Source organism: Strigops habroptila, chromosome 4 (assembly GCF_004027225.2).
Source record: "Strigops habroptila isolate Jane chromosome 4, bStrHab1.2.pri, whole genome shotgun sequence".
Taxonomy (NCBI): domain Eukaryota; kingdom Metazoa; phylum Chordata; class Aves; order Psittaciformes; family Psittacidae; genus Strigops; species Strigops habroptila.
The window spans coordinates 40,534,086-40,555,055 of record NC_046358.1 but is presented as its reverse complement, the minus strand read 5'-3'; the positions used below and the strand labels follow the sequence as shown (position 1 = coordinate 40,555,055).

Here is a 20,970-nt window from a genome sequence, read left to right as displayed (position 1 = left end):
AATTTTTTTTAAACTAACTACTGTAAGTGAACAAAGGATTCATTCTGAATTTTAATGAAATTAATTTTACATATTTATAAAATTGGGAAAGAGATGTAAGTGTGTCTATGTTTGGCTCGTTACTGTAGGAGATAGTTTATGTGCTTTTGCAATATTAAGCATGTCAGTGTTCATATCTGGCAATTTCAAAGCAGTACATTAATACCATGGCAAAAAAAAAAAAAAAGTTGACAATGTTGGTATTTTATTTGATGCCTTGTCTGTAAATTCACTTTTCTAAGGAAGATACTGAGACGCTAAGGTCTACATCAGTAGTATTTTATGTATCATTTTTTGGCTAGAAGCCAGGTGTCAGAGTAAGACGTGGAACGGCAGTAATACGAGTTTTAATCGCCAGTGTCATCTTAGCAGTGGACTGGAGTCAGATGCACTTGGTCATTCTCTATTAGGTGACAGTGACACACTTTTCTGTTGCCTAGAGGTTGAAGGAATTACCCTAGGTGCTTCTGCTGTAGCACTCTTACTTGCCCTTAGGCTTTCTCCTCTGACAGGGAGCCTGCTATTGGAGAGTTCCCAGAGAGTGGTGATCTGTTTCTGCATACATGATTTTTAATTCTGGTATTGCAAAGTGCTCAGGCTCTTTACCTTCTTATTGTATAACTGTCAAAGAAGATCGTGAGACAAATAGGCATGCAGTTTATTCAATATAATGATGATAAGTAAATTTTGTTCCAACTGCTTTGTCCTGTCCATTTTCTCCCCTCTTTTCACTCTCCAGTGTTACAAAAAGTATCTTTCTATCTCAAGCTGTGGAATTTTAACATGCAGGATGATATGCTACCTCATGGATTCCACAGAAGTACTCTCAAAAAGGGCAGTATCTCAGCCAGTACTTTTTACAGAAATTCTGATGTCACCTTGAGGCTGTGGTTAATAGGATTTATATACAGTTCAATAGTTAAACCAGATTAGGATAAGAGAGAATTCTTTTGGCAAGTGCCCAGGTCATGAGGAGCTAGTAAGGCACCATGCTCTTTTTTGGGTTACTATATTTTCACTTTTAAAATAATCTGGAAGCACATTCATACTTTAAAATAGGCTGTTCGCATGGTGCATTGTGATTTTTTACTACATTAAGTATTTGAGCGTTTTTCTTCACTACATATATATGAAGCAGTGCAAAGAATACTATGAGACCTGCTTTAGATATACTAAGGGAATTTATTTTTTCTTGTGGTCATACTTTCGTGTTCAGTTTACAGCTGCTTTCCACATTCTGTTGGATCATTTTCTAAAACACAGCAAGAGGAAAACAGAACTTAATCACATACTTAAGGGTCCTGGCAGTTTTCTGGCATATCTTAGTGTTTAGTGAAATAGTGGAAAGAATGCATCACTTATTTCACAAAGTGAACCATCAAGTATGTATTGTCAGGGCTTAGAACAAATGCATCCTTGTTTTGCATTGATTGTTTTTTCTTTGAAGAAGCTGGTGACTGAAGGACTGTATCCAACAGATAACAGATTGAGCACTAGAAATATGAGCATCTTTCTAGCTGCTCTGGAGTTTCAATAATTCCTATCTTTGCATGTCATTCTAGTATGAATACAAGGATTACTGAAGTATGTTAAATCATGGCCTGTGAAAAGATGTATGCATACACTTTTCTAAAATGAATACTTGGAGAGGGGATAGATTACATAACATCTTGCTAGAATTCTATACGTGTGAGTATAAGTGGCAGATTTTTGTTTGAATTATTACCTGTCTTAGATTACGTACATTTGTTTGGTTTAGGGTTTGTTTTTTTTTAATTCCTACGTAATTTTCTTATCATGTATATCTGAATTTCCTTGATCTCAAGACCTGATACTTTGAATGACTCCATTACTATCATTGCCAATAGACTTTCAAGTTATCAAGTTCATATTTTGTAAGGGAATTCCACTATTGTAACTACTCTGTTTTAAATGAGATTACATTTTTGTCTTACCATGTAAACAGAAACAGTATGTGTTTGTGAAATATGTATGTTACAGTGGTCCAGGCAGTTTTTTCATAGTTCAGAACTGATAATTGAGTAACTTTACAGTAAACAACAGCTTTTTCTGAGTTCAGTTACAGTGACCTTTCTGGCATTATTCTGTGCAGTTCAGTCAAAGGGAACTGGTGGAGCTGCCACTTTCAGCCTTCTCCCAGGGTTTCTCTTCCTCTTGCTAGGAGCACGCTATAATTACCTGACCAACCTCACTCATTCTGGGGACTGTTAGTTCTGGTTGTTTTCTGTCAGTATCTTTTGAGAAATTCCAGTAATTTCTTAGAAAATTTCTTTTCTCTTCTTCTGCATGTTCTCTCTCTCTCTCCAAAAGGAAGAATTTGGTACTGTAAAGAGGATAGGAGAGCCTCCTGCAAGTCCTTACAAAAGTGACCCTCCAAGAGATATCAGTGGGTCCTGCTTCCAATTCTCTGCTTAAAAAAGAAGGAATTTTGTATTCATTTTGGACTACAGTGCTCAGGTAGAGATTCCCATGCGCTTCAGTAATTTTCCCTAAAAGAAATTTTGGCTTCTGAACAGCCTGTTTCTAAAGATGCTAAGTGGAAAGCTTTATCACATATATTAAAAAAAAAAAGCCAAACAGGCAAAACCCAAACTAAAAAAGACAAAGTGAGCTGAAGTGTAGCACTTTAACTGCAATACAGGTCCTGTCTCTAAATTGGCAGACAGAAAGGTCTCCTGAATGAAGTTGGTGTGGAGCAAGATGTCATGGTAGGAGATTAAGAGCAGGACGCAGAAAGGGAATATCTGTAAATGTGAATACATCTTGATTTGATTACTGTGTTTTATTACTATTTTTCTTCACCTTGCTTGCCAGTTTGGCATCGATAAGAACCTCTTCTTTGCTGTCTTTTTTATAATTGAATCTACAGGATTGTTTAGCTCCTATTCCCCAGCTTTTCCTCTTGGCATGTCTTTGAGTTTGCCATTGCACTTACTTAAATTAAATGGGACATCTGCTTCTTATCAGCACTTCTTAGACAAGTTAGCTCTTCAGGAAGTAACTGTCTCATTGATGTGGCGTATCTGGGAAATCTGTCAGAAGGTAACTAGTAGTGTTTAAGGCTATTCGGTAATCTGTATGAAATTTGATTTGATGGCCATCTAAATCCTAGGAAGCCAGTATAAGAAAAACTAATTAGCATCTTTGCTAGTAACCTTCGTTGGTTATCTGGTGAGGAAGCAGCTGAATGGACTCACTATATTGATCCATCTCTTTATAGTTTGTGCTTTTGTCACATTGAAAAGAGAGTCTTGAGATTTTTATATTGCTGCTTACCTCTGATGTCCCTGTTGTGGATAGAAATAAAGCACCTGAAGTTTTAGGATTTTCAGTTTGGTCCCCTCCAAAGACTGCTGAGTTCACATTTCAAAAGTAATTGTCCAGTATTTTTTAAGACAATGAGTGTACGTGCACGTTGAATGTTTCAGTTTAGGCTCAAAGTATAGCAAATACGCGCAACCAGTGAGTTTTCTTTGCTGCCGTTAGTCCGTTTTGTTCAGCAGTCATGGTCAAACAGTCATAAAGTTGCACATGGTTGAGCAGAATTTTACCTAATTTCTGCTTCAAATAAGTTAACAATTGTAAATCAGTTCTTACAATTATGTTTCTCATGTTTGAATTACATAATTTTATTTCAAAGTTGATCTGTAAACAAGTATAGTGAATTAATGAATATTTTTTTGTTCTACGTTTTTACATTCCTTCTGAATAAATTTGTCTTACACAGATCACCAGCTAAGATAATATGGGCATTGCCAAATTCAACAATAATATATTTATCTTAACAGCATTGAGTTTCCACAATTCAAGACAATCCTTTGGTTGTTGGATGCCTTTTGTCTGGGAAAAATACCTCAAACTTAAAAACATGGAATTTATGTCCATGTAAGGAGATACAGATGTAGTTAAAATACAAAAATCAAGTGAATGTAATGGAAAGGCTAGAAAAATTGCAGTAGTTTCTTTGCAATTGTTTTATCTCTCTAGAGAGAGTTAAGAAAACTATAATGCAGATAGTCTCCAAGATGCTGTAGAATTGAAGTCACAGAACACATTTGACGTGCTGGATGCCAGACTACGTCTGACGTAAGGTCTTGGAAAGAGGCTGGTAGTTCAGATCTATTAAAATGTTAAACTAGTGTAATATAGCCTCTGATAAGCACTTTAACTTTGGCTACATACGGGATTAATCCAAGGTTTTACAGTAGCATAACTACCAAAATTTGGCTGTGACTTCTCCTCTAACCTGAGCTCAAGGTAAATACAGCTTGAAAGAAGCTCTAGCTCTTTTTTTAGTGAGTGGTCATTTTTTGAGAAATCTTCATGGTAATTAATTTTATAAGTTGTAATTACAAGCTTCCACAAAAGCTTTAACTTAAGTTGCTCTTCTGCAAGCAACTGGTTTTCTTAATTAGTTCAGTAGATGGTGAATGAGAAATAGAAATGTTACATAGCTATCTGCATCATAAGCTGTTTGCCAAAGCCTTTTAATATTAAAATATTTTTGTGACTTACCTCTTCTTTTATTTTGTAGTCTCATCTCCAGCTCCTTTTTTTATGAGCTTACAGTACTCAGAAGGTGAAATATCCTAAAATTCTTAGGCTAGAGAAGTACCTTTCTGTCTCTTCTTCTTTGTTTTTTCCCTTTTTCGGGGGGATAGTGAAATACTTTTTTTTTAAATTCCATTTCTTTATTTGTGATCTCAGGAATAATTTTAGTAGAATTCAAAACCATGTGAAAAAGAGACTTCTAAAGTTTTGGTGTTGCTGACATTACAGCAACCACTGCAGTGGGTTAGAAGGTGCCATAGCAGTTTTGCATGCCTCAGCATTATAAGACAAAACTTCTTGAATCTCTTAACCCAAGAAGAGCACCAGTGACTCTTGCCTCACTGGCAATATCATTGCAGTCTCCCAAAGAGCATTATGTGGAGCTGAAATACTTCCAAGGTAACGAGATGGAGATCCGCTCTGCTGGTGTCCTCTTTGAGCCAATACATAGCTGATTGTGTCCAAACACCAGTATTTAGTTAATTACTGGATATTAAGGTTTTGTAAGATGAGTAGTTGTAACATTTCTTGTGATGCTACATTCTAATGTTCAAATGCTCATAATGATGTGTGATGTAACGGATTAAGTTTTGGAATGCATTTTTCTATCTTTAGATTGTATTGAAGTGCATGATACGATGGTTGAGAAGTGCAGAGCTGGGCTGTTAGTGCAGATGTATTGCAATGCAGTCATTAGTTGCACGGGCATGTGATGTCTTCCATAAAGCTTTTGCTTCATTACTTTTGTGCAGTCTCTGTGCCATCCTCCCTAAAATAGGGTTTTCTCATCTTGATCTGTATGTGTCATTGTATAATGAGAAACTGCTTTTCCAGTGTTAGCAAGATAATCTAATTTGATTTGAAGTAGTTATTTTGGTACCAGCCCAAGCTGCCAGCTGTTCTCTGGGATGATGCCTTAATGTAATTAGGAATTTCCTACATTTATCTGCATTGAGTAATTGCTTTGTTGACTGAGAGACTTGAGGTTCAGCACAATATGTGACATAATATTCCCTTGACCATTATTTTTTCCTATTACAGCATAACACTATGTATGATGGCATGTAGTTTTCAGCCATGGCAAAACCATAGTTGAAAACAAAGCTCCTCTTCCAGTTTAAATTTTGCATGTCAGAATTACCTTGCTTAACTTCCATTTTCACTTTTAATATGAGAATTACATAAGCATGAATTTTCTGAGAGTTAATAAAAGCGTATTGTAATGCACTTTTACTGATACTTTATTTAAAAAGTTATTTTTAAAAACAGCTTGATAACTAAAACTTTTTAAAGAGGAAATAAGTATTCTTTCACAGCGTTAAGATGTTAACCCTAACACTTAAACAGAGTCGAAAGCTGGATGTGTATTTTGAGTATGAGGAGAAGATAATGAGCAAATCCACTCTGGATAAATCTCTTCTGGACATGATTTCTGACCCAGATGGTGAGTACTTTAAAATTTGTTAAGATATACTGTAAATCTGTACCTGCTGGGACTTCAGGGTTGGTAAAGAGCTTATGTGCAACCTGTGCAAGACTTGTAAAGAAGACAGCTTTTAGTGATAATAGTAGCAGTCTAGAGAGTTTAGTATTACGACTGAGTGATAACCAAAATATTGGCCACTTTTGCAGCTCCACTAAAATCCCTTCTTAACCCCTTGTTTCTGAAGGCCAAAATATTTTTACTTTTGTGCTTCTCCAGTATTAATTACTATACCATGGGTTTAGTGTGACGTGTCCCTTCCCATGGCAGGGGGGTTGGAACTAGATGATCTTAAGGTCCTTTCCAACCCTAACTATTCTATGATTCTATGAATTGTGTGGTCTAAACAATACCGATTCTTTAAAATCCTACTGCACATTTTGTAACACATACATACATTGGCCAGTTCACTGAGAGACTCAAGTTTTGCATGCATTGACCCAGCTGTGTCGTGTCTCTTTTTATTGTTTAAGTGCGATGCTTCTCTTCCATATAGAGCTTATACATGACAAGGCTTTCCACACTGGGTGATACTTGGGTTCTCTGTTAGCAGGAGTCACTAGGGGTCCCTCTGTAAAAGGTTAAGACTAGAATGGGTTTTCATAGTATCATAGCATCAACTATCATTTTAACCTCTCACAACCCTCTGATGGATTTCAGTATGATCCGATACCAGTTGGCTGGAACAAAATAACCTGCAGAGCAAGACTGTAAAATTTAAGTTATGATCACTGGCCTGTCTGCATATTGGCAAGTGTATTGGGAAACATCAAGCATTGAGAGACCCAGGGTTCCTGCTCTTTTTCCAGTATGCACTTTTAAGAAAATGTTTTTTTTACTGCATGCTTATGTGTGCAGTCTTGTAGCTACATACTGGACATAATGTCTGCTTGGAGTTTGTACAATGTTTCATATCTATAGAAAGAATATGACTTAAAAAAGAAATGTTTTACTAGTGTCTGCACTATAGAATCAAAAGGCAGTAGAAGTAGTAGTACATGGTTAGTGGAAGCCTAAGCTAAAATTTTACAGATCTCATACTGAATCAAGTCTAGAAACTAGCAGGCCGTCAGGAAATCTGATGTCAGGCACCGTCTGTAATTGAGTACAGACATTCATTGTTAATATGAAGCTAATAAGAATATGTACTTTTATTAAGCATCAATACAGACTAGTCCCTTTCCATGTTCAGAATCAACCATTCACTTACTGTTTTTCACTTCAGCTTTTATATTTGCATGAACTTAGATATGAAAACAGAAATTATTATGCTTGCTAGAATTTCCTACTGGATCAATTACTTTTTACCTGAATCCACATTTTCTGTGCATTTTTACATTGCAATATAAAGCAAATTGTTTTCCAAGCCTTATGTATCATATCAACATTCTTATTAGCAAAGTTCCTGGGTTTTACATAAGAGAAAGATTAGATTTCCTTCATCAGCTAAGTATTCAAGTGTTTGCAGTTGCACATTAGCATTTCATATGCATTGTCTAGGTGTAAGGTAACTAACAAGGATTTAGGTTAAATCACAGTGGTTATTTCTGCACATGCAATCTTGCAAAACTGGACAGCTTCCTATTGTGTGGTTGACTGAGAAATACCAGCAGAAAATATTTTGAAGGACTAATGCACCAAGTCTTACAGTGCTTTCAGTGGTGGACTACTTGTTTGCATACTGTGGGAATACTTGTCTTGTGGGCAATGGTATCTGCAAAGGTCTTCTCAAAAGCACTTAGACTAGACCACTTAAGAGCTTCAGGCTTCAGCATCCCGTTTCTTACTATGTCATACTAAAATACTGCTTTTTGGTTATTATTAGCTGCCTCCCAGTTCAGTGGATATTATTATATCCTGAAGTAGTGATAAAATGGGAGGCAGTGATTTTGCTTTGCTTTAGTAGTCCTAAAGGTTGCCTGCTGGTTTTTGAGTGGAAAATAAAATTGTTCTGTTCTACATTTACCAAGTTAAGTTTTCTTCGGAACATTCAGCACTCCCCCTCTCTATGCTGTCACGGACCATAGCCTAGAAAAGAAACAGTGAACATTTTACAGGCAACTGACCTGGGTCTTATCACAGCTATGATTTACATCAGTAGTATGTCAAGAGTAAAGTACTTTTGCCAAACAAAGTGGTTTCCCTTAGTTTTAGTAAAGTGTACATAATGCAGTCGCAGATTTAGTTTTTTTTAATTTCTGATCTTTTAGTAAGACAAAATATCAGTTACACTCCTGTGAGCACAAACCTTCTAGTTTTGTAGATACCGTAAATAGGCCCAGCATATTCCAGTCGAAACTGAAACTTAGTGACCGGCAAAGTACTGAAACAAGCTATAAACTGTCAAGCTGGAAACCAAGTTTCCAGGTCAGTTACAGAAACCAGAGTCAGTTACACTGTATATTTAGAATGTTTAAGTGCGTTTTTTACCCATGTGAGCTCCAAGTGGATGTCCACTTTGAAATCTGGCTTTTGGTTTAGATAATACAAAGTTTCTTCAGTTCTTGATTTTCTGGCTTACTGGTATTTGGTAAAGGTTAATAAAACTTATTTCCAAGGAAAAAAATGTACCAAGTCATAAAATGTTCATTCTGACAGCACTTACTGTTAACTTCTGCCAAACTAAATATATGCTCGCATAGAAACAAAAGTTGCAGGTTAGATTAGATGATCCCCTGCTGACATGATCCACATTCCGGGGGTGGGGGGGAAGACAAAACAAAATAAAAAAGGGAAAAAAAAACCAAAAAACTTTTTTCTTGTCCACAAGTACAAGAAAGTTAATTTTTATAAAACATTATATCTAAAGGTATCAAACTTTTTTAGTGAAGAATTGAATTGCAAATTCAAAATGTTGTTTTGAGAAGTTGTACTTCTGAAATCTTCTTCTGAAACTGTGGTCTTTACTAATAGTGATTCTCTTCTAGAAAAAAGTAGATAGTGTTCAAAATCTGCTGTAGTAGGTGATAATCTAAATAACACAGGGATGGTCACATCAGCATTTTGATCTGGCAGAGAAGTAGTTTGATTGCCATTGATAATGCTTCCCAAGAATTTGTAGCAGTGTTCTTCTCTAGTGAGTGGTGTGTAAAAGAAGTTTGAGGATGTGAAATCCCTCCTAACGGCAAGCTGGATGGTCAGACATTTTTTCCTGACCAAAAGTTCACATTAGTGCTTTTGCAGCCCTCAAGTGTTTCAGTGCAGGCAACCACAGAGCTGCATAAACAAATTGTAGAGTTAAAAAATAATGTGCTGTGGCTTTTACTTCTATGATTTTTCTTTAGTCTTTTCTTTCATGGATCTACTCCCTGCTAATGCTTGCAATCCCTGCATAAAGACATAATGCCCACTACATAACTTAGTATGTTATTTGAAGAATAATATTTGCTACAAGCAAATGGGGAAGTTTAAGTAAACTTCCAGGCACAGTGAGCCAGTCTAACCCATCTTAGAATAAAATTGCTAAATGTCTTTCTGCCGTTTTATGCACTGAACAAAGCCATGTTTGTAGATAACAATTACTGTCTTAACTAAAAGTCTGACTGTGCATATATACAATTACTGAAGAGCATTTAACATAGCAGCATAGTTACAACTGTAGTTTTTTATGTTTATTTTTTCTTCACTGCAGCGGGAACTCCAGAAGACAAAATGCGATTGTTTTTGATCTATTACATAAGCTCAGCTCAGGCACCTTCAGAGGTATGTGTGTTCTTTACAGCTTCCAACACCAAATGCTACCGCACAGGATTTTTTGATATCGTTTCAGCACTAAGTAGGTATTTCTTCTTCTCTTGAAGAGAAGTGTGAAATGCCCAGGAAATATTAAAACTTCAAATAAGTCTTGTAGTATTATCAGGGAATCTGCTCACAGAGCTTTACCCACCATTTCAAAGGATATGAATGATTAGTGAGAAGGAAGATTATTTTTTTGAATGTTTAGTTCAGAGTTACTGCAAGGCACATCTTGGCATGCTTTCTATTATGCTGCTTCACTGCTCAATAGAAGTAGATAAAACAAAATGTCAATATCACTCTTTTCACTCTATCCTGACATATTCAAGAATAATGGGGTCAGTTGACTAGCAGATGAATGAGAAATGCTTCTTGTGCCGATATCTGGGTAATTCAGGAAACAATTTCTGAATATTTCTTTTGAACTTATGATGATTGATTTCAAGAAAGATTTTTATTATACAGTAGAGATATGTGGTAGAAGAAAAATGTAGGATTAGGCAAAAAATGTATTGTTACAAATGTATATTAACTCCTCTTCATTTTTGTTTGCTGTTGGGACATTTTACAGAAAGCAATATTCTGTCAGGTTTTTTAAAGATGCTGATATAAAAGATATAAAGTTTCCCATATCTGAAAGTGCACAAGATTTAATTCTACAAATACTGTTAAGCATAAGGAGAGATGCTCATAGCAAATTGCATTTTAAGTTGTATTTTCTTACTTGGTAGGAGATGGGAGTAAGACCCGTTTAATTACTGTTTAGCTTTGGTTAATGCTATAACTTTACACTGCTTATTTAATATATAGATAAGGATACCTTGCCTTTCCACATAAAGAGAGTTAAGAGTAGTTTCAGCCTTTTGCAATTCTCTGCTTCATACTTTCAGATTGATTTGGAGCAGTATAAAAAAGCATTGACGGATGCAGGTTGTAATCTTGCTCCTTTGAGCTACATAAAACAATGGAAGTAAGTAATTTCTTTTTTCTCCTACGTGAGGCTATAACTGGGTATATTTCACAGAACTCAGCATTGTTACCGAAGAATTATGTGTTACTTCGCATAAATCATAAATTATCCTTAAATGTTAACTTGGGTGACATGGTTTAGTGTGAGGTGTCCCTGCCTATGGCAGGGGGGTTGGAAGAAGATGATCTTAAGGTCCTTTCCAACCCTAAGTATTCTATGATCCTATGATTCTATTAATTCTGGCATGATTTTTTGCTGTCATTGTTATGGTAGTACATACAAATCTTATTTTAAAACTAGACTCCAGTAATGCCAGAACACTCTCGAACATGACAGATAGTAGTGTACTTAATGATCCAAGACAGAAACAACTTGCTTTACTAAATGAAAAGCTGTGCTAGTTCAGACTCCAGACTTTATTGGTTTAAACCAAAGGGCCATGCTGCCTAATCAGTTACTCTAGTTTTACATGGTGTCAAAATAAAGTTTTTGTCTTTTAAGTACAAAATCAAATTCCTTTCAGTTCGTTAACTGTTGCATTTCTAGACAAGAGAGATGCATGTAATAAATAGTTACTTCCTGAAAGAGTTTAAGAAGTAGAAGTTTTTTCACTTTTGGATGACCAGAGTGGAACATTCTACAGCAGTATGTGCTATGAGATAAGCATTTGATTTCTGTCCTTGCTTTCACAGGGCTTTCACTAAGATGGCTTCAGCTCCAACTAGCTATGGAAACACTACGCCTAAACCTTTGGGGTATGCTTTTGATGAATTTTCTATAAGCCTTTAGGCTTTTTTAGCTTGCTTTAGTAGTACTGAAAGTGTGACTAGTGCTATACAAGGCCCAGAATAAGACATTTCCCTATTTGTAAGAAGTTTTAAGTTACAGACAATTACAAGCATTCATCTCCCCTTAACAGTGCATAGGACTTACACACAGGAAAATAGAAGTATCTGTGACTAAATCCACAAAGTAATTTAATATAGTGATAACTGCACCTGCACATTAAACATACTCTCATAGAAGAAGAATTTGGCACCGGGAAATGGATCTATGACAGCCATCATCTTGAACCTTATTTAGTCAGTGGCAGAAGATAAGGACAGTCCTGTGTATTCAAAACTGTTTCTCTCCAGGGCTTGGAGAATGTCAGGGGTGTAAGAACACACTGCTTTTTCATTAGGATGTCCTGGACTGAGTGTCTATCTGCTTGTTGAAAGGTGTAGTTATTTATTTCAAGACATGAAAAGGTAATGACTGTGCTAAGGGTACCTATATCCCATACAGGATGTGGGAGTTGGGTCTTTCCATGTTTGAGAGGATTTGGTTCCTCATTACCAACTTTACTTTCAGGAATGCGCTGTCACTGTCGTAGAGAAACTGTGGTGCAGTGTGGTTAGAATTCCAGTGCTGTCTCACTTGGAAAAAATGCTGGTTGGTTGGTTGGTTGGAGACACTGAGAATCTCTGTTAATTGATTAGGATACCCACTTGAAAGGAGCGCTCAAATCCGTGCATTACTGAAGTTGTAAAATAAACTGTTCAATGGATTAAAGACTAGAACTCAAGACTTCCACTGATAGGTGAGGATCTAACTGCTAATTTATAGGTGTATTCCTGTATGCTGGGTTGTCATGCGGTTTGAAGAAAATATTTCGTGACCATATTAATTAGTTGGTCCTTTAGTCCCATCAACTTTAATGGGAATTTGATGTCAGCATAAAGCTTAAGAATGAAAATGTAAAAAAGAAGGTCTTACAGATAATCTTTATTTTGTTTTTCAGTCTGCTTTCACGTGTTATGAATACAGGATCACAGTTTGTAATGGAAGGAGTGAAGAACTTGGTACTGAAGCAACAAGTAAGTTGAAATAAACAAAGAAAGCCTATTACATGAGCATTGGGAACATTTAGAAAAAGAACTTCGTGCCTCTATCATATTAATAATATTAGTTGGATAGTAAAAAAAAAAAAACAAACATGAACCTCTGCTGGTGGGTAGATCTGTCACTTTGTAGCTTCCAGTTTTTAGAAAAGTAATGAATAATGTTCAAATTTTCTTTGAATACCTCCAGTCATAAGAAATTAGATTCCAGTATGTGCAATTAAGACTCATTTCGGCATCAGAAAAGGAGCAGCTGTGAACTCAAACTAGACTAGTTCATAAACTTGCAACAATAGATAATATTTCTGCTCTAAATGAGACCTCCTATTCATCTTTTATTAATCACTTTATCATTTCTTTTAGCATGTGTGGTTTTAAGAAGTTAGTATTATTCTTGACAAAATGGTTTCCTTTGTTTTGGGTTCTGAGTGAGCAAGAAGCTATAATGCCAATGTTTTCAGGATATTTTTTCCCTGGCTTCTAATTCCTTCTCCAGGTGTTTTGGGGTAGCCAAATAAAATGCTGTTCTTTCTCATATTTTTAAGCCTGATGTAGGTCTGTGGTATTTCTATTAAAGTTAACTTTTTATTTCTCATTCAGTCATTTGGGCATTTACATTGGGTTTTTTACAAAGTGTTTTTCAGTGTTATTTGTAGATCATTCTTTGGAATGTTCTTTTTTGATATATTCTGTCAACAAGACACATTTCCAATTCCGTTGCTATGTAAACTCTCCCTCAGTTTATTCTAACTAAAGTGGTTTGACTGTTGAATACTTCAGATCTTTTGTCCAAGCTAACATTTCCCATCTTAAATAACGAAAAGTCATCTTGAATCTCATCTCAGTTTATTCCTTTCCAGTTCATCCAAATATTTGTTGTCAGGATTGCTTCTTTTACTCATTTCTTTGACATCAGTTCTTTTTCAGAATCACACCCTTAATTCTCGTCTTCAGCTTTACAATTCTTTCTTTGAACTGCAAAAACTTAAGAATTTATATATTAGCAATACCTAAACACAACTCTGTTCCTATCTTCACACTTCTTTTGCACTTTCTGTGCCTCCCCTAGCTCGATGCTCCTCAGATGTTTGCGCTTTCTGTGCAGAAAGGTAGTTCAGGTGATGATAAAAATGCTCACCCTTTACAAAAATATAAGCGAAAACCAGTTTAAAGTAGTATTTCAAATGCTCTGTAAACTAATATAAATATAAATAATAATTTTCCTGTGAATAATTCTTGGTAAGCATTTCAGTGTTCCATTAATTTCACGCTATGTTTTACAGAATCTGCCAGTCACACGTATACTGGACAACCTTATGGAGATGAAGTCAAACCCTGTGAGTATAACTGTCTTCACATGGAAGGAGGTGGAACAAATGAAATCTTGAGGCTGTCATGTAATATGCCATGGCTATTTTTTTTTCCCATGATAACGAAGTTACATCTAGTCATGCTGTTCGTAAGATTTTTTTGCATAGAAATGGTTTTTAAACAATGACAATTTATTGTGTCTCATTGGACCTAATGGTTTTGAGGTTTTTATCTATTCTGAGCTTCTATTAATCTTGTGTTATCCTGAGTTTCTGTTGCTCCTAAATTTCTAAAAGTTAAATTGTGGGCTGAAATTTTCTTCGCATCAAGATGATTTTTTTTTTTAAGAGTGTGATTTCAGAAGGAAAGTAGTTACAAAGAAATGTGTCAGAGAGTTCCATTTCCCACATCTTTAAAGCTTTGCAATTTAGAGGAAAATATTTTAGTACTAATGCAGGCTTTATGTTTGCGGGCAGTTAGTTTTGTGTCAGAAAAGTCCTCTTTTCCCCTTATTTCTGTGAAAATTTACTCAGACTTACATAAGTTACAAACTTTTGAAGCACTTAAGTGTTAGCTGTGTGGTCAAGACATTTACTAGAATTTTTAGCTAAAAATAGCTAAAAATAAGTATTTTTATACAGGATATATAGTCAAAGCAGTTTGTTTTTTCTTTCCATGTATTTTGTTCCTTCAGAACTCTTATATACCACCATCCTGTGCACAAAATTATTCTGAAAAAATCACCTGTTAAAAGTCATTTGGAAAGCTTTAATATGTTTGTCACATCTCAGTCTTCCTGGTTTAGTGACATCAGCATTATATAGATACAAAAGTAATATCTCACACTAGTTAGTAGATTTAAAACATTCCTCTTAGTTTACTTTCACCTTCAGTTATTAACTATATGTAAAGAGAGAGAAATATGAAAATTATCAACATGCAAGTAATCCTGTCTTTTCTTAAACTGTGCTTCATAAATAGTATATCTTATGATTGTTAGCAGAAAATTTGCTTTCTTTAATGAACCAAGAAATTGACACTGTTTTCAGTGGCAGCAGAATGTTGTCCTTATTTGCAAGACTTGGAAAATACGTACAGGGCTAATTTTATCTGATCAACCAGTAGAGGTCACTCAGAACACTTAATACAGAAAGCCGAAATTACAGATAACTTACAAGTAGGTGAAAAATAATGCAAAATCAACAACTAGCTTCCTCAGGCTGCAAGTTTAACACTTGTTTTGGAAAAGTTTACAAGTCATAGGGGGTGGTTTTTTTGCTCACCTGCTATTGTCACATACAAACCAACCATGATCACTTTGATAATTTGAAGAAAACATTGGTCTTCTCACTTGAAAATGTAGAGATTGAGCCAGTCTGTCACACAGAGGCTTCATTTTTCACTGCCATGTCTGAGACTGGAATTCATGTTCCAGAACAGAGAGTCGTACTTTTCGATTTATAGAACAGGCAAGCCCCAAAGAATGATTCTCCTCACCTCCAGGAAAACCGACAGCAACTTTCTGAGTAAGTTTCCGCTAACAGAAGCAAACCAGAGAGTCATTGTGGTATGTTCAGATTTGCTGTACTATCAACAGAAGTGAAATTGTATCTGGAAAAGGTCAATGCGTGGAAATGCTCTACTGTGGCCTTTGTTCCTCTTCTGGTGTTTGAGGCCCTTTTCTGTTCCCCACAATAAAAAACTATTGCTTCACAGGCAAAATACAAAGGGGAAAAAAAGCTTAACATTTTAATTAATTTTTTTTTTACAACACAGAAAAAAAATCTCCTGTATAGTTCATTGAATCTTACTGACCACAGTGTCAGTAAGATGTACAGATGAAAGCTGCAAAGCAAAATGAGAATAGATTATTGAGAAGTCGAAGAATTACTACAATGAATGTAAATAATCTTTCTAAATATAAAATGCAGTAAAGTATATTAAATGTGCAACTTGTACCACAAACATTCACAAATATTGTCAGTTGAAATATTAAGCCTATTCAGAATTATATGCTCTGTAGGGTTGTCTGTCAATCACTTTGTATGTTACTTGTCCCTGCTGCTTCCTTTCTCTCATGAGGACAGCTACCAGGAAATGAGTCTACACCTGTGTTGTCTGAGTTTTTCAGAAGCAGGAACAGATAGAGCAGTTCTCATGGGCGATAATACCATCCTGTAATTTTTTTTTAATTTGTCTAGATTGTTTAACTATAGTTACACTTTTTCTTGAAGTACTTAGAAACATTCATGGATGACCTTAAAGCAACCTATATGCTTGGAGGGGAGGAGGGAGGTGTTAGTAGAAAGATCTGTTGCTCAAAGCAGGTTTTTAAGCAATTGCTTTGGGGATTATGTTTTCATAAAGGAATGTTCTGTTCATAAATCTAATAACATAGTTGCTTTGTTTTGGTACCACTAGAGATTGATTAAAAGCTTGAATCTTCCTAGCACAGAAACAATCATTTTGTCAAGTATACACAAATTTTAAACCATGGATAGGACATTGACCACCACTTAGTATAGAATTATGGAGGTTCTTCTACATATCTTACACAAGATGGTTTGACTCTTGAGAAAGGACAGTCTTTGATAATAAAACCTTTAATATTTTGGGAATTTGCCATAAAAGGGGTTTAGCCTCCATCAATACAGTATACACATTTGTATTGACTTTGAGGTAGATAAATCTTATGGGTGATATATATGAATGGAACTGTATTTTGGTTAGTATCATCCTTTTCAATGACTGGTATCTTTCAGGCTTAGGATGTGACTGACTACCTTTCATGTATTACAATGAAAAAAATCTAGAAGTGGGGGATTTCCTTAATCCAAACTAGTCATGTTAGCTTCTGCAGAAAAACAGATACATGCTGAAAGTAAAGGATAGTTCCATGGGTCTTTTACCATTTTAATTTGAAATCTTAAAAATTAAGTTTATCATTTCAAAAGTATGAGTTTTATTCTTGAATTGGTTGGGGAAGTCACAAATTCAGTTGTGTGTAAGGAAACTGCTATACAGTTGTTTTTACTGGCACACTAACTACTTCTTAAATCAAATAAAATCTAGTAGGGTTTCTTTCCCTGCATCTGCAGAAATTATTTCAGCAGGAACGGTGTATTTAAACAATGACAGAAAAAAAACCCAAAACTAGCTTATCACATTTCTATTACTTTACCATTTTTAGTGTGCCTACTTACACAAGCCCACAACGAAAAAACAGAGCAGTAATATATTCAGGAGGAAATGTTTGTAATTCTGTGGGGGTTTTTTAAACTCTGATTTTAGTTCTGGCATTAATTTGAATTCATTTTGACAAGCAGGGAAGCTGCAGCTCTTTATCTGAGTTAAAGGTTCCTCAAAAACCTCTCAATTTTGGTCTAGCAATATTTATCTGTTCCCAGCTCTCTCATTGCTCCAAAGTTGCTATGCCACCTTTGCGGACAAGGATGCCAAAATCGTCAGTGCTGGCAGACTTTACAAATACAATTGACGTTACCAGTGGAGCATACAAAAGTATTTTACAGAGATTCAGTGGGTAGTTAGATGTAAATTAAACTTTTTTAAAAGCCAAACTTGAGGATAAGAGACTTATTTTATGTAATTATGTAAATGTCCTTAATAGCAAATAGATCTATTTTCTGTGTGTGTAAATACCACATGTAAACTAGAAGTTTTGTAGTATTAAAGATGGTTATGCTTTATATAGCTCTAATAAATTCCTGAGATAATCTGTCTACTAATCAAGGAGAATTATTTCTGCTCTATAGAACCATTAAAACACAAGAGATCTTGCACGTAAGCACCCAGATGAAATCAACTGTAGTCCTGCATGGAGTTTATCCACAAACTAAACTTCACAGTACCTGGATGAAAATGTAGTATAGAAACAGAAGAAAGCCAAGTAGTTGTCAGAAGGAGTTACTAAGAAGTTTTGTTTTTCATCTGTAATAATTGGCAAAAATCCTGCTTGTTGCCAATAAAAATACTGGAAGTGCCTCAGTGTTTTGTGTAAAGAAGAAATTTTTTTTTCTATAGTTTAGACAGACAGACTTTTTGAATTCTTGTGGAACTCGTTTTTCTTCAAGAGCTTAATTTTGGTTTAATAGTAGTCATAAATCATGAAATGAAAAGGGTAACTTACGTAACAGTAGCAGATCTTGGTCTGCCTTGTATTTAGCATTCATTGCCATAGAAATGTTTTGTTTTAGAAGATTAAATCAATAGCAGATCTCTGTAATCTGGAAAATTTTAGCATTTATAACCATGTGATGTTCCTCCAAAGCTGGTAACACCTTAATTGTAGTTTCTGCATGCTGTCTTTCTGTTGGGATTTATTATGAAACCAGTGTATTTTTTGGAAAGTGTGTAACAGTCAATTTTAGATGGACCAGAAACAAAAAGCTGAATAGCACCTTTCATAGCTTTCTCACTGTTGTTTATGCTGCTCTATAAATATTAGTGGACACCACAATTAATTTTTAATGATGTGACAGCTAAATGGGAAATGACATTGGTTTGAATGATGCTCAATGTAATAGATAGAAGCAGAAATTCATAAGCCAAAATTTCAATCTTTTGAGATAAAAATGTACATTTTGGTAGGAGACAGATGACTACCGGTATTTTGACCCCAAGATGCTACGAGGCAGTGACAGGTGAGTTTACTATGAGTTTTGTTTCTTTCCTTGTACCCTGTGAAAAGGCTAATTTAAGAAATTTGGGTTTATTTTCCTTGCTGACTACGAGTAATTAATTTAAATCATTAATTCTAAGTCAAGACAGTTGGTGTTCACAACAGGAACTTGGCTCAACCAGATAAATTGTTATAACACTGCAGAGAAAAAAAATCTTTTGTTCCAGTGACTGAACATGCTGCTGACATGTACGTCGATTCAGTCACAGCAATGTGCGCTAAAATTTAGCAGTAATAAATGTTAGAATTCTTTACAGTTGTACTGCTTGGCTTCTTTGAAACTTCGTGGGTTTCACTGTTAAATTAAAAAGTCATCAGATGATGATAGAAAATTTTTGGTGTACTATTACTTTTTAAACAGATAGATACAAATTTTATTTGAATATAACCCTTCCTTAGTAGTGTATTAATTACTTTGAAAAAAAAATCATTAAAAATTGACTTCAATTGCTCTTGTATGTGCAGGTGCACCTTTTCCATTCATGTGCGTACTAAGGGAGAGTTGGATAGTGTTCATTTCGCCAATAAAAGAGAGCAAGAGGGATTAAACTAGAAGTTTATAAATTTATACATTTTGTTTTATATCTTTGACCAGTAACTGTGGCTAATAATGTCATCTCTAGTACCCTAGAAACAGAAGATACTTTGCTTTAACATACCTTCTAAAAATAATTTTCATCGACCTCTGGGAAAAGTAATCAGCTCATTTAATTGCACGGCTTTGTTACAGGATGAATATGGATAAAGTAGGTCCAGACTTGGTTTTAGTTATTTGCATCGAAATCTGTCCCTGCTTCCTCTGGTCTTGAAACATGAAAAGTCTATTTCTGACAGCATAACTAGTAACAGGAAACAAATTTCAGATAATATGTGTTTTGTTGGAAAGTATTATTACAGACTATATAATTTTAAAGATAAGCAGATCTCCAAAGCATCGCAGAAGAAAATCGTCAGTATTTTGTGTTTCATTTTAATTATTCATTGTTTTGTTGTGCTTGTGTAGTATTTTTAAGGAATTTTGTACAAAGGTGTTTTGTTAAAGCTGAAGGGTTTTTCTCATGTAAATATGCATAGCCATACAGGGGTTTGTCTAATTCTCCCTTCAGATATTTATGTGGATGATAAAAAAATGTAGCTTAGCTGACTTGAAAGAATGTTACTAGTTTGAAATAACAAAATAAAATAGTATAATTAAGGGAATTATATTTAAAAATGACTAGTTTTCTTTCCAGCCTAGTGTTTTAATACTGGTGTTTCTACCCTTTTTTTTTTTAAACAGAGTAGGAACTGCATTACTGTATTTCAGTCTTAGCAAAACAGTATCTCTATATCCTGTGTAAAGCTTACCTCAAGTATAAACAGTCCTTGCCCCCAGAAATGAAAGGATGGCACAAAGCATATACGATTTTGTCATATCATATTAAACGAGAGAAGTGGGGTAACAGTTCTACTTATGTTGAGTCTATAGTATTCATGACAGATCAAAACAACATGTTAGAGATAACTATTCCCTCTTAAAAAAAAACTTCTGATACACTGAAGTCTATGTTGAGGCAATTGTTGTTCATCACTCAAAGTAAACTTCTTGAAATAAGGGAAAAGAGAAGTTGAAGGAAAAAATGCTCTGCTTTTATTCTATGTTAGAACATTTTATTCTATGTTAGAACATATTTGACTACCTGAGGCTGCAGGCCAGTACAGGACAGGAAGCTGGTAGCAATGTGTGAGCAACGGGCAGGAGAGCAAACTGACCCTTCAGAGCTTTGTCTTTGTCTTTTCCCTTCCTCCTGAAGGTGCAGGGTGATGCAGGAGAAGAGGTTTCTCCCCCTCGCCCTGCTACCTCCCTGTGTCTAAGACTGTATTCAGGTGGAAAGGAAGAGCCTATACCACCTAAACTGTAACTTACCTCTTCCTCCTTAAATCTTTTTATTCCTAATGTTGCTGTGACACCAGAACACATACTTGCTGCCAATAGTCAGTTTTGAAGCATCAGTAAGTATATAACGCAGGCACTGCAAACTGACTGGCCTTACCTAGTTAAGATTCCAATAGGCAGGATTTGTAGGTGTCAGGAACTGTGCTAACACTGATGACATTTTTTACTCATTGTATTTGCTCCTGCCTAGCAGCACCAGAGTTGGAACTTTTAAGCTCTAAAGTGTTGTCATAAAGCTTATGATTCAAACAGCAACCTTAAAACTGGTGTAGTAAAACTCCTATTTACCCATGTGTTCAGTCCTGTAGAATGAATGATTTTTCATAACATACCTTTTAAATA

The 20,970-nt window shown here is 35.3% G+C and overlaps 1 protein-coding gene across 2 annotated transcripts in view; it reads left to right on the top strand.

Moving 5' to 3' along the window:
• SCFD1 (sec1 family domain containing 1) overlaps positions 1–20,970 on the top strand; it is a 52,062-nt gene that overhangs the window by 24,413 nt on the left and 6,679 nt on the right. For both annotated transcript variants that reach the window (XM_030481618.1, XM_030481619.1), the window contains 7 exons: positions 5,959–6,055; positions 9,726–9,796; positions 10,720–10,799; positions 11,492–11,554; positions 12,583–12,658; positions 13,966–14,019; positions 18,602–18,654. In XM_030481618.1, coding sequence (XP_030337478.1) covers positions 5,959–6,055; positions 9,726–9,796; positions 10,720–10,799; positions 11,492–11,554; positions 12,583–12,658; positions 13,966–14,019; positions 18,602–18,654 — 494 coding nt within the window. The remainder of the gene's footprint in view (positions 1–5,958; positions 6,056–9,725; positions 9,797–10,719; positions 10,800–11,491; positions 11,555–12,582; positions 12,659–13,965; positions 14,020–18,601; positions 18,655–20,970) is intronic.